Source organism: Ambystoma mexicanum, chromosome 12 (assembly GCF_040938575.1).
Source record: "Ambystoma mexicanum isolate Mex_15411 chromosome 12, UKY_AmexF1_1, whole genome shotgun sequence".
NCBI lineage: Eukaryota > Metazoa > Chordata > Amphibia > Caudata > Ambystomatidae > Ambystoma > Ambystoma mexicanum.
The window spans coordinates 415,788,864-415,807,531 of record NC_090936.1 but is presented as its reverse complement, the minus strand read 5'-3'; the positions used below and the strand labels follow the sequence as shown (position 1 = coordinate 415,807,531).

Sequence of the window (18,668 nt, the reverse complement as noted above, 5' to 3'; positions counted from 1 at the left end):
AATCTTATCAGACCATCTTTGGGATAGAATGATTTCAGGACATGAAACACTCCTTACATCAGCAGTGGTAGAAATACTTAAGGCATTGAACTTCCTTACTTAGATCTGTGGGGATAAGGACAGTAGCTGGCTAATCTATGTTGTTGAATTAAACAAAAGGTAACATTTATCTGAAGCTGAGGGATCTTGGTACTACTACCAAAAGAAGAGATAGTATGATGCCAATAGAGGGGTCAGTTACTAGAAGGAAATGGAAAAAATGAATGCTCCAGGATTGATTTCCTCTTTTTTTTTCATGAATGCATTGTATTGTATATATTGAAAGTTTTATTTTGAAAAGTCTAAGTCTTTAATTTTTAAGTATGGACGTTGTGAATGTTTTAAAGTTTTTGTAAAGGTTTAAATTCTTTAAACCAAAAACAAACAAAAAAACAAAAAAAACACAAACATTACGAAAAAAAACCTGGTGAGCTTAACTACTTTGAAAGATTACATCATAGCATGATATGTTTAGCGAGGCTAACAAGAGAACAAGTCATTTGGTATACAAACTCCACATGAATTGAAGAAAAGTAACTGGGGCGTAGATTTCTGGTTTGTAGGAGCAGACAGAGTTGGAGATTGTTAGGGTAAAGCAAATGGGGCCATCATTTCAGTTACCTACTGGGCGGAACATGGCGGCTTTATTACATCCACATTGCATTTCCTCTCGCTAAATGAAATCTACTGGCAAATTTACAAAAACATTAGATGGTATAAGTTTAGGTTTCATTAAAGGATGATTGCAATAAGCAATCATTGAACTAATTTTCTTAGCAGAAATTGAAGTGGCAGTGGACGGTCCACTATAGAGTAGCACTCATGGCCCTCGGGATCCCACCTCCCCCAATTGATGGGCATGTAGGAGGCAATTTGAACGGCAACTCCTACAACACATAGCTTGGATTATGCAAATTCTGCAACCTAGCAAAACCGACTTGTTAGTTTAGTCAGACCAATTCCTATTATCTCTCTAGATAACAAGATCCTGGCAAACATGTTTACAAGTAGGTTGCTTCAATTAACGTTGAGGCTGATGCTGCAGGATCAAGCCGGTTATATCCTGGTCACATTCCCCATTTATAATTTGCACCATCTTTCAGAGTGCTGCGTCAAGCATCAGACTATCACAGTAATGGCAGTAATTTAAAACACAACCAAGGCATTTGACTCGATAGGTAATTTCCACGAAGCGAGAGGGAGTTCATTTAACACAGTGGGAATCCTCTGTTCATGACTCCTGACAGTAATGGCATGTGATCCCATTTTATTATTCTTTTATATGGTGCTTGATGACCATTTCCTCTAGCTTCTAAACTCTATGGGTGTTCTTAACCAATTAAATGCACACAATGTATTGACCATTACTATAATTGGCTATTTATAACGCGCTTAATACCCAGGAGGTTTCTAAGCGCGGGCCCGGAGATCGAATCTGTGTTGCTCAGTGTCGCCTTGCTTTCCAGGCGAGCGTGTTGCCCCAGAGCTATCCTTCGGAGACCATGAAAGAATAACTAAGCTGGCCATGCTGGCCTTCTAAGTTGAAAGGTTGGCTACTATCTGCGACTAGTTTGAGCTAACTTCCTAGCAAATGCTTTGGTGGGCTGCCTCTGGAGTGCCCACAGTCAGACCAGATGTTTACCATGGCCATACAGACAGTCATTTTAGAAATACAAACTTGCTTCAAAAGGGAGGTCTAGCCTCCCAGATTTTTATAAATATTTCTTAATAGCTCAATCCAGGTCAATGTCCATCATGGCGTTTTGACCCTGTGTAAAAAATCTGCTTTCGGCAAGAAGTATTATGCAGAGTTTGCACAATGGATTAGCTTTTGAAATCCCAGAGACTTATTTGAGACAGTGGTCGCAGAACAAAATATACTTGCTTTTGTACAGACACCATTCCAGGGAATGCTTCGACCATCTGAAAACTATGTTAGTGCAAGCTATTTCTGATTGTCATGGACATCCCTTTCCTTCAAATGAATTCCACTAGGGTATGTAGAACAATATTTCGGTGTCACTTGTTCTGTTGAATTCATGACATCTACAATTCTGAAGCAGTATTATTTGAACGGCTGTTGAGAAAAGGTTGGCCGAATGGAACCGGTATGTAATTGCTGGCATAAATTATCGCCCAAGTGTTTAATGACGAGTATGCAAAACCATTGTAGCAAACTACAAGTCAACCCCTGTTCAGCTTAACTTCTTGTATTAGTTTGACCAACACCCAGGATGACAAGGAAGGCTTCTTCTGAAAAACCAATGGTCTGCATGCCACATCTTTTTAGTACAAAGGCTATAGAAGCGGACAATGGTGAATCCCCTGGGCAAGTGCATTTCTATGGATATATGTTAATTTACAAGAGCATTCTGGTGAAAGGTCTTTTTAGAGGAGCAGTGATGACGCAATTGCAGTGTGCGGATAGCACGCCACAAATACGGTTCCTGTGAGATTCTCATGTTGAAACACCAACAAAAATGGGAGCCTGACAGAATGACGTTTGACGGCAAAATATCTGGATTTTTTTTTAGATTTAAAATAAAATGATGTGTGTAGATCGGTCTCTGAAAGTGTGGTCTGTTGATCAGACCCTCCTCGCCCCCCTCTTTCATAATGCTCCATGCCAAAAGAGCACAGTGCAAACTTGCAATTCTGCAGGGCATGTCTGACACTTCAGAAGCTGCTTTGTACTTTGGCAACATGGGAGTCATAAAACGACCTATGCATTCCTGCTAACAGCTGATGAAACCAAGAATCTAGCAGCCACAGTCTGCCTTTAGCCATGTATAGTGTGGATCGTAAATTAAATGATATAAAACTCCTGCCTCCCACAGAACTCTACTCTCCATAGGCCTTCCGAGACACGAGCGTCTACGTTCACGCACTCCACTGTCACTGATGCACCATGCTATGGCCCAATAGATGTGAATGCCTAGGTGTTTGCACAAGTCCCCCACCATCGCCCCTTACACAGCACTCACCTCTCTATCATACCACAGGAACCGCTACATACCAAGCCCCACCACCACACACCCTCTCCTGTGCCCTCATGAATGCACGCTCCCTCTGTGCGCATGCACAAGATATCTTCGATCTACTACTGGAACATGACCTTGACATACTCAGCATCACTGAAACATGGCTTCACGAAGCTGAGGGACCCTCACTCTCCCTAGCCCCCCCCCCGGGTACACCTGGTTGAGATCCGATAGAACAACCCAATCTGGCGGTGGAGTCGCCATCATTGCCAAGCCTCCATTTCCATCAGATCTTCCCCGCTTGAGATGGTCAGGCTACAAACTCCTACTCGCCAAAATAGAATCCCATCCACAAACCACCATCAACCTCCTCCTCCTCCTCCTATCGTCAACCTGGCCATGCTACCTCTCCGGACACAGACATCAACCCCCCCCCCCCCCTCCTCGCTCCACTCATGAAACCCAAAACTAAACTACTAATCCTTGGAGACTTCAGCCTTGGTCTCCATGATCCAACCAACACCAAAGCCATTGCCCTTGCTACCTCTCTACAAGAGATGAACTTTACACAAGCCATTAGCTCTTCCACCCACTGGCTCACACACCTTAACCTGCCCATCTCGGTCACAGCCTTTGACCCTGTCCCTTGGACTGACCACTCCCTGATCCTCTTCCTTTTACCCTTGGAGCACTCCAATGCCTGTCACAACTGCACGTGTAACCCCATAACCTCCCAAGACACACGCAAATGTACCACCGAGTTGCTCGAACCTACCATCTCATATTTGCTCACCACCTTACCTGCCCAAAATGACCCCGACTCCATCCTCACTGCTTACAATGCCCTGATACTCCACACAATTGACTCTCATCCACCTCTCAAAACTACCATCCAAAAGAAACCTTTCACCCACAATTGGTTCTCAGACAAACTTATCTCCCTATGTAAACACAAACGGGCCTAGAACACCTCTGGAGAAAAAGCCCCTGTATTGACAACAAAGAAGCCTTTCACACTGCAGCCACAACATACAAAGCTGCCGTCATCTCCACCAAATCGTTGATCTACAATTCTAGAATTAGCGAGGCCAGCTCAAACACTAAAGAGCTCTTTAAAATCTTCAAAGAACTTGAAGCCCCTGCACCATCTATCACCAACTTTCCCAAGGGCAAAGCCTGGTGCACTACTGTTCAAGCAGCTCTATCCGACAAAACAACCAAACTAAGAAAAAGCTATTCTCAAGAAAACATTGCTTACTGCCAAAGACACCTCCCTCACCATCCCTCAAGAACCGCCACCCCCCGACCTTCCCCATTCCAGTTCTCCCCTGTCTCCCCCTCAGATGTCCTCCACACCATCCAACACCTTAAACTCTCGAACTGCAAGGGTGACCTGTGCCCTGCCCACATCATCAAAATGTGTGCTGAGCACTTGGACCCATCTCTAATTTCATTAAGGCCCCGCTCTGTCCCAGCTTCTATCAAGGAAGCCTGGGTCACCCCCTCATCAAAACCAGGCCACCGATTCCGCAAACATCAAGCAAGCCTACAGCATCTTTCAGGCCTGGATGGCGGAACACCATCTCTGCCTGAATGATCAAACTCCTCATAGTAAGCTCCCTGCCTTTGCATCCTTCTGCATTGACGGAAAACCCCACCAGCGTCTCAAGCCATGTGAAAACATTGGGTGGTCACCTTGATGCAGAATTATCTATGCATAAACACGTCAAAGCCCTTGCCTCCTCAGCGGCTTACACCACTAGACTCATCAACCTCAGCAAAAAATGCCAGAGCCATTATAGGCAGTAAATTGGACTACTGCAACGCCATCCTTGCAGGCACCTCCTCAAAAAAAATCTAGTTAAACTTCAGCTGATCCAAAACAATGCCCTCTGGGCTGTCTGGGGCCTCAAGTGCTCGGACCGCATCTCATGCCAGACGTGACGCTCACGGGTTGCCAAACAAAGCACGTATTGATTTTAAGATTCTCTCGCTAACACACAGATGCATCCACAATACGGCACACTCCTTCCTCGCCTAACGCATTTCCAAAAGAACCAAACTCCCCTGCCTACACTCCTCATCCACTTTGCAATTAGCCATCCCCAGATTCTCGAGAAAAAGAGCTGGGGGCACTTGCTTCACAGTCATTGCCCCCACCCTGTGGAATGCTCCACCTCTCCAAATCAGAGAGCAGGCATCTTACCACATCTTCAGAAAACTGCTAAAACATGGCTGTTTGACAAATAGGACTAACCTGAAATCAGGGTATCCCCCCTACCTGACTCTCTGCAGCATTTACCATCTTGCTTATGTACCTTATTTCTCTTTTGTATTGTCTCTAAGTTTATCAATGCTGTGAGACTTACGGGGTTGGGCGCTGCCAATAAATGCAATAAAATAAAAAATTGTGGCTCACAGCGCCTGGTGGCAGATCAAACAAGTACAAGATATGCTTAGTTTTGACACGAGGGTCCTGGGAACCCACAACTATATTGTCCAAATCCTACTGTGGTGATCATGGTCAGCTTGGTTTTTAATGACTCACAGACAGGGCTTTATATGCATCAGCATCTAAGAACTGGGTTTAACCCAAAACAACCATTTAGGCCCAGCCCAGAAAAAGCTCCTATTGCTGGCACAAGGAAGGCATTTTACTGCTAGAAGCCAGGAATATCCGAAGGCAGTTAGCTGGCAACCATGTTTCAAGGCAAGCCCTTTAAGACAATGGAGAGCTAACACTTATATGGTAAATAACAGGGACTCTGATTTAGGCAGAAAGGAAAAGCTATGTTGACAGAGTAACATCACTGCTAGCCAACTGTGGGAGAAGTGCAAGCATGATGCCACTGCACGTAGTCAGGAGAGTCACCAGGAAGAGGCCGGTGGGAGCAATGGGAGGGGCATGATGCTTCAGCGGTAGGACGTGTACAGGTTAGGGCAAGAGAGGCCTGGCAATGTAGGGATGCAAGCGGAAGGCCTAGAACGTCTATTGTGACAAGAGGCAGGCAAGAAAGGAGGAATTCCAAGTGAATACTGAGGACTAGTACCCAGAACTCACTTGGAATCCGAAATTCGGGTTGGCTGAGCCAATCCGAACTTTTAGACCAGGGGTGCGAACAAAGTTAAGCTAGATTGTATGTGCGTTTTTGTAGCTGCACCTCCCTCCACCCCCTGCAGAGCTCTCACATACCAATAGCCATGCGCGAGAAGCACATCCAGTCGTGGCTTTGCATGGAATTCTGGAACTTGTCATTTTAAAATGGGAAAATTAAGTACAAGTCCCAGAATACAAAAGGAAAACAAATAACAGGATTGGATGGCGCTTCTCATGCATGGCCAAATGAAACTAGAGAGCTCTGCCTCTGGTACAAAGGGGCATTCCTACACAAACTGGATGCACTTAAGTAGTAAAAACAGAACACATGCAATGTGCAATGCATAGATGTGGTTATTTCGCACCCTTCTTTGCCTTTATTTCCAACCAGGACAGAAGCAGTACAAACCCATTTCTGACCCAATTGCTTTTCAATTCTTCAATGATTTTCTCTTTTTAAACATTTAAGTATGACCCGTCATGGTGAGACGAGCAACCAGCTATCACATGGGTGTTGGCAGCAAATTAATGGATTTGTGTCAGGGCGCATGTCAAAAACAAATACATTAAGGAGAGTCGACTAATGTATCTTTTTTGCAGGCACGCAGGCCCCAGGAAATGCACGTCCCCTTTTGTGATTAACTAGATCTGTACATTTCAGAGAATCAGGAATATTTAAAAAAGCACACAAACCCTACTTTTTAGATGCAATTTGTTGGTTAAGCTGGCCACAGGTTTTAGAAAATTGACATCTATAGCATCAGATTACCCGGACCTCATTGACATGTTTTTTTTTTTTTTTTAGTGTTGAGATAATCAAACTATTATTCTATTGATTAACCCCAAACTTCAGCATTCAGCAAATAAAAACGCGTACCTTCCATTGAACCTTTTTCCTCTGCAGTCCATGCATTGTCGCTTTTGGATGATTCATCAGTAGAGTTGCATCTAAACAGTGACTCTGGGCATAGTTTAAATTCGAGCATCCTTGTTTTTTCGGTAGCATCTTGTGTAACGGGTGAAATGTTTTTTTCCGAGGGGGGCTGATCTACTTGTTCCACTTTATCACTACCTAATTTGCCAGGTGAGAATCCAAATTTTAGTTTTGTGAGATGTATTCTTTCAGATGAAGTGCTTTTAAAAGCAACTCTATTCAGATAAAGTTTGCCCGATTCCCTTGGATCTTGTTCCGGAACTGTTGTTTTACTTTGATTAGTCGCTTCCTCGTTGAAAGCTAATGCCCCATTGCCCAATTTCCAAGTATTATTGTTTGTCATATGGTTCCATTTACATAAATTATTTCGAAATGCATCATTTTGTGTTTCTTTCTCGTCAAAGGAAGAGGAAGTCCATTTGATAGACTTTGCCATAATGCCTTTAGAAGAAGGTCCATCAGTAGCCACCATTTCCGATGACATCCTAGAGTTGGACACATTTCCTTCAAAGAAATTCCCATGTTTATTGTTTGTACTCATTAACTTTTTATTGCTGAGGACAGGTCTGCCTGTTTTGCCTTTAGTTTTACATTCAAAAATAGTTTTCTTTGTACCTTGATGTTCCTGGACTTTTGAGGTATGCGTTTTAAAAAGGTTTTTTCCATTACCAGACTCCTCAATGACACAACTTGAACGGTTAATTGTGGCAGACTGCGGTTCAATTGTCTCAGTGCTGGTTTTCTCTGCTGCAAGGTGCATTTCCTGTGTCGCTGGTCTGTTTGAATGTTTATCTGCTGCTGAAATCCAGGAATGCACTTCGCTGTGGTTCTGCTTTTCATTCTGTACATGTGCATTAAACTTGTTGCCTTCAGTATATTTAGTTTCCTTGTTAACCAGCTTCATTTTATTTACAGAACTTACATTTAAGTTTTTGACTTGGACCCCTACATTCACACATGAATTTAGCTTTTTATTCTTCTGAAAAGCAATCAACCTTTCATTTGTATTTATTTCCATGGGTGGTAGTAGATTCTTACAGAGGTTTCCATTTTTATTTTCTTTCAGTGATCCCCTTTGAAACGGTTTGTGATCAACTTCAGGAACAGTGAATTTCAGGTCCAAATCAGCCTTGGGGCCTTCACTTTTAAACAGATGCTCTTTCAATGTAAAACTGTCATTGGTTTGACCGGAATTAGGGTTAGCTGAAAGTTGCTTAAAGCAGCTCTCCTTTTGGTTTTCAGGACATAATCTCTCCGACTTTGTGATATCTGAAGGCTGGAGAGGTTTCTGCTCAGCAGGTTGGTGTTCTCCCACCACAGGATTATTGTCGCAATTGTCTTTTACTTTTTTAGCATTGATACTGGTTGGATATTTTCGTCTTCGTTTTTTGCCTTTTTGGGCTAGTGGCAATTGGCCTGTATTATTGGACTGAGAAGGATTAGTTGCTATACTAGTTATTACACCTTTGCCTTTAGTAGCCTGAGCTACTTCCTTCACATGTTTATCCTCACAGTTTAAGGCTTCCTCTTTAGTGACTCTTTTTCTTACTGGCACACAGGAACATTTTGGGACATCAGGATAAGTGGATGAAAGCCAACGATACAAACAACAAAATACTTCTCCATTTGAATGGTTTTCATTAGCATCATCATGCAAAGCAGGTCTAGGTTTCTTAGAGTTCACTTTAGTCAAGCCTGCTTGGTGTTTCATGCCTTCATCAAAAGGTGTGTCCTCCTGACTGTATTGTTTATTGGCATCAGTGGAAGAGATCTCAGGAAATAATTTAACCATTTGTTCAGAATCAAGTACTGTAATTTGTATTGGACATAACAAATCATCAGAATCCGAAATGTCTGCCAACGAAATGTTAGGATCCTTTTCAAGCCGACACTCCTGATCTTCTGAAGAATCACATCTTTCTGCAACCTTAAAGTCCTCTTTTGGAGAACATCTGTCTGGAAAATTACTGCAATATGCATTAAATGGTTTAGCCATCAACTTACTTTTCGAAACCCCCCGCTCTGCAGTAGTAACTGTTCTACAATCACTGACTGCTGGTGAAGCAATAGCACGTTCATTATTAAAAAGAGATTCACAGTCATCTGCACAGTTACTTATATCAACATGTTTTACTTCCATTGAATACATACTTTCAAATTCTTCTACTCCATAAGGAAACTCTTTTTGAAGTTCAGATAGTTGGTCATTTAGAATTTGTGCAGATTGCTTTAGGGTACGTTGAGAGTATTCTTTGAGGACACAAGAGTTCTTGGTTACACTAGATAGTGCCTTAAATGTATGGTTGGCGTCCACCGTTCGATCATCCGAGGCTAGTGTTTCCAAATCGTTTTTATTTTGCTGAATGCTTGTCAAAGGAGCATTTTCTTTTGGGCATTGGTGTTTGCCAGAAGCGTCGATATCTTTTAATGCACCAATTGCCTCTCTAAATGAAGTCGGATCTTCATTTAATTTTAATTGTTTGTCAACAGGACCATTTTCCTTAGTGCAGGATTTGAAATCAGGATTTGTTGATCCATGTTGTTTTTCCAAAAGACTAGGTCGTACTTTTTGCTCCGGCTCAATAAGGCTATTAATTACACAAGGATTTAGTGGACAGTCAGGGACATTAATTACACTTGGATTTAGTTTATTAAAAAGTGGCCGTTTACTTTTTATGGTTTGATTTTCTAAATATTCTACATCAGGCAATAATTGATTAATCAGGTCTTTTTCCATTCTTTTTTGGGGATTACTGGACTCTAGATCAATGGTCATAACTGAAACAACATTTTCCTGTGAAGTCTTGAAGCTTGCAGATCGTTCAGAATGAATGCTATCAAAAATGTGGGCAATTTGGGAATCATAAAATGGATTGCCTTCGACAAGTGTACAAAAACTGGAAATGTGTAACTGCTCATCACCTGCACTATCACCATGAGAGACCGAGCAATTGTTTAATCCTTGGTTGGTCAGTGAACTCACTTCTAATAAATGGCCCTCTTGAGGTTTGAAATAGCCACTCTTTCCAGACTCGGAGGACAATTCAATTTGGGGTTTCGAAAGGGGACAACTCTCGAGAACATTTGCATGCTCACATTTTTTCAACGTTTGTAGATTCTGGTTAACTTCACTTGGAATATTTCGACAATTCAAAGGGCTACTAGTTACCATTTTCCCATTGTCAGTAGCACATGTGGGCGTTTCTGAATCCAATTTATTAAGTGGAGAGATCATATTGGACAGACGTGGATGCTTCAAAATCACCTCTTCAATAGCTGCAGTTGTAACCTCTCCCATGGCAATGTGGGTTTCATTTCCCAGCAAACTACATACGCCGTCTTCTTTTTGAACGACAGAAAGTTCCATTTGGAGAGATTCAAGTTCTTGATATGTATTTGGGCTTTTTGATTTAGGCTGTACTAAAGGATTTACAATTGCAACTTGTGGCTCAACTGCCTTTACGACAGACAAACCCAATGAGTCTGGTCTATGACCAGCGGCAGCGTTGATGTGGGCCTCATTCACGTTTGAAGATACATTTGTTTTACTCACAGATACAGATATTTGGTCATTTTTCCAAAGTTCACCATTTGGATCACAAACATGTGTAGAGGAGAACATTTGCATCAGAGTTAAACTGGGTTTGGGCGACTGTTTAATTTCTGCAGGATTACTTGTACTGGGCATTTTCCACATGCCAACACATGATTCGAATGCGTCCTTTATGCCGTTGCTCACCGTGTAACCATCAGCTTTACGCGAGTCTGTAAGATTGCTAGCAGTTTCTGAAGAAGGATCACTTGCATTAGAACAAGTCAAAGCAGATCCATCACTCAACATGTCTACATTTTGGTTACTATAGGACCGGTCCCTGTACTCCTGCAACGAGTTAAGAAAACAAGGCATTGCTTTGTTTAATTTGGAATAATTCTGGCCTGCTTCAGTTACTGGAGCTCCTAATTCATTCTGATCATTGTTCTGATTACGGCCAATTGAATCAGTGGCAGCATTTTGGTGTGGAACCTCAACGCTGTTAAAAAAATCTAAACAGGCTTCACTTTGCTCAGATCTTGGAGTAGGATTGTCAGATGGGGAGTTATTCAGAGGCTGTAAACTTTCCACTCCAAGTATATTGTTCATATGAGTTTTTGTATCCTTTGACAACGTACAAAACGATTGAAGGACTGGTGATGCTGCACAGGAGAGGTTGCCTTGTTGATCATGCTCACTGGACATGGATAACTGATTTGGGCAATTCATTTGTGGAGAAGCAATTTTGAGTTGGTCTGGGCTTTGTTGGAATACTAATCCATCTGAAATTAGTGATGGAGGACTTGGATGTTGCGGCTTATTTGCATTTTGGAAAGGATCTAAATTATGAGAAAGTTTTGAATCCTGTGCATTAGAAGTTGGCTTATTTTTACTAGAATGCGAACACCTATATAATTTGCGCTTTTCTTTAAAGGCCTTCACACGATTCAAGAACTGTTCTTTTGCCTGCAATAATAATTGAATCTCTCGAACCATATCTTCTTCGGTCACCACAATGTCCTGTGCGTCGTTTAAATTAGATGTAAGTTTTGCAGGCTGGCCAACTGATTCTTTGACACTGCTGGTTATTCCCGAGTTACAAACAGTGTCTCTTCCCAGAAGTGGTTTTGTGCTTATAGCCGCTGAACTTTGTTCACTGGCAGTGTGTCGACTCATTTGGATTTCATGTTCATTTTTGTGCACGCTCTGTGAAATGGCAAATCCTGTACGGTTTGAGTTTTTCGAAAGAGTGTTGCTGTGCTTAAAACATGAATATGTTTTTTCATCCTTCAAGGGTTGGCATGAGGAAAGATGGGCCAGGTTTAGACTACTATCTATTTTGCAGGAACTTAGATTGGGGGAAATATTTGCTGGGGTATTTAGTTTATCTGCTAGATCCAGTTGATTTTGTGAATGTTCATTTGCCGGTCTACTTGGTTCTTGGCACTGCACTGGTTGTGATGCGGAATTATAAACAGGATCAGGCCACAGATTGTGCTGGGTACCGTTTGTTTTATTGCTTATGTACTGCGGTGGAGAATGTGACCGAAGGTTTGTCTTTTTACTTGGCACATTTGGAACTAGTATTCCTGCATTTTCAAGAGAGACCTGGTTCTGAGAATTTTGAAAAACCACCATTTGTTGAGGCATGAAGTGGGCATTTGTTAGTGAATTAAGTACATTGCTTGGATAGGGAGGGTTTGACTGCACCTGCATGGGCATGTTTGAACATTTTGCATTTGCTACCATCATTGTTGCATTTCCAAAATTAGCTTTGCTCTGTACATTTGAAATGGCAACATTTTGATGAGATACCAGATACTGGTTGCACTGCTGAAGTGTAGAACTGTTTGCGCCTTCTGGCCGATTGTAATTTTGAAGTTGTAGGCATAGCAATCTCATTTCATTTGAAGGTATTGGCACATGGTTAACCAGGAAAGTTCCAGGAACGTTCACAGAGTAGCTTGCTTGCTGTAATGTTTGTTGACCAACATTACCAGTGCCGGTTGAAACTTTATACTGATGTGGTTGCCCACACTGCACATTCATACTGCGGTTACCTTGAGACTCATTTATTGGACAAGTACTAGCAGTGGTTGTATAATGAGACATTGTCATGGAGTCTGCTCTATAACCTGGAAGCCTTTCAACTGTTCCATTTTTATTGTCAGAGCACACTGTATTGCCACTTATAATGACTGGCACATCAGATGACATAGACATTTGTGGACGTTGTGCCAAGGTACTATTTCCAGAGTAATTGTTTGTGATCAGAGAATGTGCAACAAAATTTGCATTTGAAACCAGACCATCTCGATTTATTGGAGCATTAGAAGACTCTATATGAGAGGTATTTGGCCCCTGTTGGTTGTGTGGATAAATTAACAATTTAGAGTTCTGTGGAAGATATTGCTGTTTTTCAGACAAATGTACAGTGACACTATGCTGGTCGGTTCTTGAGTTCCAATCCATCTTCACTTTGCAGATGTTCACTTTTTGTTGGCTGGTCAAAAAGATCTGCAAGGAAAACGTCTGCAATTAGAAAGAAGAAACAATGTATTGCCACACAGTAATCGGTTTTAAATCGTTATCACATGCAGATCACCCTACAATGTGGAGCTACACAACTTTTGCAGTTAATAATGGGTAGGAGTAGAAATAAATACCTGATCTGTAGGAATATCAGAAATATATCCACCATTTGCTGGCCCTTATAAAAAAAGAACACATTTCTTGTCCACTTGATAGGACACAAGCAAATGTAGTTACCAAAAACATTCTCAGGCCAGTACCAACACAAATCGCTTGATGTGAAAGGATGCAGACTGGCATACAATAGGTAACACATCCCAACTTGCTGTTTTTGATGGTTAAAGGACTGAAGTAAGATTCAATGCACATACATTTAAAATCCTGTGATTATTTTATTTTCTTTGGCTTATTTAGCCAAGTAAACCAGGGTATAAGGCCTGCTCCAAAGACTGCTTGTTACTACATTTCATCTCAGGGAATCTGTTAACTAGATCAGAAAGAATAATAGAATAGAAATATTGATTTCACTGTTTCAAATGGATAAGATAAAAATTCAGACTTTTTTGTTCATCACCCCCTAATATTAATATTTCTATGGTTTGTGAAACATGGTGTGGTAAATAGACAAGTGACAGAATTCAGAATCATGAAATTCTTTAGGATGTACAACTTACAGTGGTTACATATGGTCTTTATAACAGTTCCATCAACTAAAATGCTGCATGAGCGATTTTCCATATGAGAAAACTGAACATACATTTACTGAAAATGCCACACTAATAATCAAACTAACTAGTCTAGATGCATCTTGCACAATTAAAGCTGCTAAATTATAAGCAAAACAGCCTACCAACAGATGAATTTACTAGTAAACAGGATTTTGGCTCTTTATCACAGTAACTATTTCAGTATGAAGACATCCTTGAACAACACAAATAACCTCTATGGCAACGTTCTTTGAGATTCATACAATTCCTCCAACAGCCATCTCATGTAATGAAATATGCCCTCATGTGCAGTCTACCCCAGAAAGTTCTAAGCCACTAGGTGGAGCTGTGCAGCTAGGAGGTCGGCTTCATCATTGTTCCTCAGACAACATCTCATGTTGCAAGTGATGTTACTGACATATACTCTAGGCCACCAACACCTTTCCCTTACATTCTGCCTTTGGAACTCAGGCACCCAGGAGGAACAGGAGAATTATCACTTTGATATTTGAAAAAAATCTCAATTTAAGGGCTGGACATTCGTGGGGTAGGGCGGCGGGAGTTGATGAATCATTGTATCCATCAGAAAGAACATTACTAAGGATAAGATGCATGGTTTTCTAATGGATACTTTTCTACCACTGATTCAACATCTTATGAAAGATTACCCAAGTATTGTCATAAACCCAATGGAGGCGTTGGTCCAGTTGGATGCTATACACCCATGGGGCTACAGATTAAATTAGATGCATTAGGACAATACGCGAAAGAAAATGGTCTTCGCATCAACATTAATAAGACAAAGATAGTTGCCTTCATGGGTAAAATTAGAAGCAACAAATCCAACCGCCCGAGATTAACCATTGACCAAACGCATGTGGAAAGTGTAAAATGTCGTAAATATTTAGGAGTGCACATTGACAAAAAACTCAGCTGGAACACCCAATGGGATTAAACTAGGACTAAAAGTCTGAAAATCACCCATGCTTTAAGTAACTTCATTAGTAACCAAGGTGGCTGTTCCATTAAGACCATTATTATGCTCTACACCACAAAGATCCTCCCATCCATGTTATATGGAGTGGAAGTATAAAGGCGTTGAGTAAGCTCGAGGCAAAAATATTGAGGTTGTTTCGCATGCCAACAACACTTCCGATTGAATATATACTTTTAGAATTCAATGTAATGAGTGTTAAGGAAACCATAGAGTTGAGAACAATGAGCTATGAAAATCTTACAACTTGAACAATGAAACAATCATGGTGGATGCTCATCGAAGCGTTTAGAAACCTACATTTTCATGAATTTGGGGTACTTGGCAATATGTAACGAACACATAAAAGATGGACGAGTGAGTTTGAGACAATTGACATCACACAAACTAATATGAGTGTAAAGAGATGGGTCAAGAAGAAACTAACATGCCTAGCGAAAGAAGAAAACGTTTTTCAACTTGCCATAAATGTTAATAGTGGAACCTATATCCAATATTATCTGAAAACTAACATGATACCTAAATATATTTTTGCTCACCCCAACAATAAATGAATGCGCCAATACCTATTATTCAAGTTTAACACCGCTGATATATTGGAAATCAGAGGTGCGAAATTGGGAATAGCACGGAAAGATAGGATACTATGCAGTGAACTGGTTCTTTTGAAACAAGCAAACATGATGTGCCAATGTCAAAGTTTGCGCTCCTTAATAAACATATTTGAAAGCATACAATAATAATTTTAATTGCGATGATGTTTTGAATATGTGGTACTCTCTGCTTGAGGGCAATGACAATAACTTGATATATCATATGAGATTTTATGTAATTTGTATGGAAGTGCTATGGAACCCATCAGAAGGAGTTATTTAACAACTTAGACAATGCTGCTGCTAATAGCCTCTCATGTTTTAAATGTATTGCGGATATGAGAGTTTAGCTGTATGTTTCTTGTTGTACATGTATTATGTGATATGCAAAACCATCAACTGGTTAGATTTGTATTAAATAAATAATGATTTTTATTTTTATTTTTTAAACGTAATTTCGAGCACCGATTCAACATCTTATGAAAGTTTACCCAAGTAAACGCAATGGAGGGGTTGGCCCAGTTGGATGATGCAATTACAACAGAACAAACCTTGCAATACAAAAGCCATAAGAGTGACAAGTCAATCTCTCAGGAACATCATTCCGGGCCAATTCAACATGTTTTGAGACAAAGGACAATCCACCTGGATATAAGGTTTTTAGGCTATAGCTCTACCTTTCTTAGGACCAGTGACACCTACAAGTGTTAGCTGCACGAGATTTAATAGTCTGATCTGCAGAAGTAACATTATAAGAGCAATCTTGAGATAAAAGCACTGAACAGGTTAAATAAGTGAAAAGGGGTTTTATTCAAGGGAAAGTTAGAGAAAAAGGATTTCAGAGTTCCTCATGACTAAAGGAGCACAAAAATATAAAACCACATTTAAAACATCTTCATTTCAGCTATTTAGAGGCACGAGGCAAGGTTGCCAGTTATCTCCCTTTCTATTTAATATAGCATTGGAACCACTATTAGCTTACATCAGGCAGAAACAAGACCTCCGGGGTTGATGTGTGAGGGACTGGGAGGTTAAAGTTCTTGCCTATGCAGATGATACGACCATAATTCTGGCAAATCCAGAGGAAGGAGGTGCACCTTTGAAGCATCTGTTTGAGGAGGTGGGATTACTTTCAGGGTATAAAATCAATTGCGGGAAAACTGGTTTCTCAATTAAAGAAACCCCTATATGTAATGAGCTAGCTGATTGGAATTGTCAGTGGGCAAGTCAGAGTGTGAAGTATCTAGGGATTTATCTTATTCGTGACAATAAAATTGTGGACTACAATGTTGGTAAGTTGATAAAGGTGCTTCAAAGAGAAATTCATGAATAGGAGCGTATTACCTTGAATGTTTGGGCAAAAGTGAATGCGATTAAAATGATGTTGTTGCCCAAAGTACTATATGTTATACAGTCGCTTCCTTTGGTATTTGCGAAAATGGCGTTTAAGCGTATTGATAGAATATTTCAGGCAGGAATTCTTATGGGGTACGGCAAAGAGGCCAAGGATGCCTCGTTACACTATGACACGTAAAGTTCGGGGGGGGGAGGGGGGTTTGGTTACCCAATACTTGAGAATTATCACACAGGATTTTTGTTGAAAGAAATCTGCCTACTATTTTATGGAGGAAAGGGGATCAGAGCCATTGTGGGCATTGATAGAAAGGGACAGACTACTGCCTTGTCATTTAGGTGGTTTGTATTCTTTTGGGAAAATACCCAAACTATTGTTGCTAGGAAGACGGCATTGACATTGTGGATTCTGGGGTGTGAACAGAATCTATTTATGTATAATGAAGCATCTATCTGGTATAATCTGGGGTTGCAGGTAGACAACAGGATGTTGAATTGGCGCAGCAGAGTTAATAACAAAATCCTAAAAATTGGGGACATCTGGCAGGAAGGGAGAATGATACCCTTTGTGGGGCTTATGGAGAAATTTGGTCTGAGTAAGAGGGAGCTTGGGAGATACAGGACTTGGAGAAATTGTTTTTTGAAAGACAACAGATGCTGAATGCACTTATGTTTGAGTGGCCTAAGATCTGTGAATTATTTGGTACACCACCCTGCCTGGTTTCAACCTTTCATACAACAATGCCAATGGAAGCCCCCTTGCTTAACTCTTGAGAGAAATTAAGGCAAGGCTGGGTTGGTGAGATAGGTAGGAATATATCAGTGAAGGAATGGGAAGGGCTTTGGAAGGTGACCGTTAGAGCCAAGATGGATTTAAATGTACGTTATATTCACCAAAGGGTCTTAGGTCTCCTCTAACGGACTCCAGCAACGAATAAATGAGTTGGGCATGATACATCCTGATTTATGTTGGGGCTGTCGACAAAAGAGGCACATTACTGCACATGGTGTGGAACTGCACTAGAATGGTTGACCTTTGGAAGGATGTGCTTAATAGACTAGATGCAATCTGGGGGGGTTTCATTCCCACAAACTTCGTCGGCAGTGATCCTGCTGTCACCTAAGGGGACATGTGACATTGCATGGGAGTCATCATGCTGGATTGACAAAGCTCTTCTTGTGGCAACAAAACAAATTCTGAGAGTGTGGAAAACCAGAAAGAAACCACTTGTAAAGGGCTGGTTATCAGACATGCAAACTCTTTCAAATTTTGAAAAACATATGCTTCAAAGACGGAATCGGCAAGAAACCTAACTGGAATTATGGGGGCCCTTCAATGATATGCACGGATGAGTGTTGATTAGAGCGTTTAATGATCAAATATGCATATGATATGATAGAAGGCATTTATAACGCGCCTATACACAAGTGTTTCAAGGCGCAATGAGGCAAAGGAGGGAAGACAGAGACAGCAATCCTTCTAAGCCAGGTAACATTGAGATCGCACAAGGGAAGGGGGTGCGGGGGAGGGGAAAAGTGCAGGGGGGGGACACGCAGTGCAATATACAGGATAACAGTACAATAAATAAGACTATAAATAAAAGTGCGGCCAGCTGGTGGCAAGGGTAAGTGCAGACATCGGGTGTCAAGTGCTAGTAGGGGCTGTAGGGATACAGAAACAGTCCCCGGGTGCAAGGGATGCCAGGCGGGCAGTGCAGGTGTGCAGCTGGCGGGTAGCAGACCTGGGCCCAAAATCAGAGAGTAGCCAGGTAACCAGTGCAGTTTCAGATTCAGCCAGATCCTCAGCAGGGGAGAGGAAGAGAAAAAGCAGAAGCAAAGAGGAAGGTCTTGAGGTGCTTCCAGAGCCGGAGAGGGTTCTCCTCAAGTCTCAGAGAGGCAGGGAGGC

General features: G+C 41.4%; 1 protein-coding gene across 1 annotated transcript in view; it reads right to left on the bottom strand.

Moving 5' to 3' along the window:
* RESF1 (retroelement silencing factor 1) overlaps nt 1-18,668 on the bottom strand; it is a 273,652-nt gene that overhangs the window by 116,229 nt on the left and 138,755 nt on the right. The window contains exon 2 of the mRNA XM_069628561.1: nt 6,995-13,100. Coding sequence (XP_069484662.1) covers nt 6,995-13,055 — 6,061 coding nt within the window. The 5' untranslated portion in view covers nt 13,056-13,100. The remainder of the gene's footprint in view (nt 1-6,994; nt 13,101-18,668) is intronic.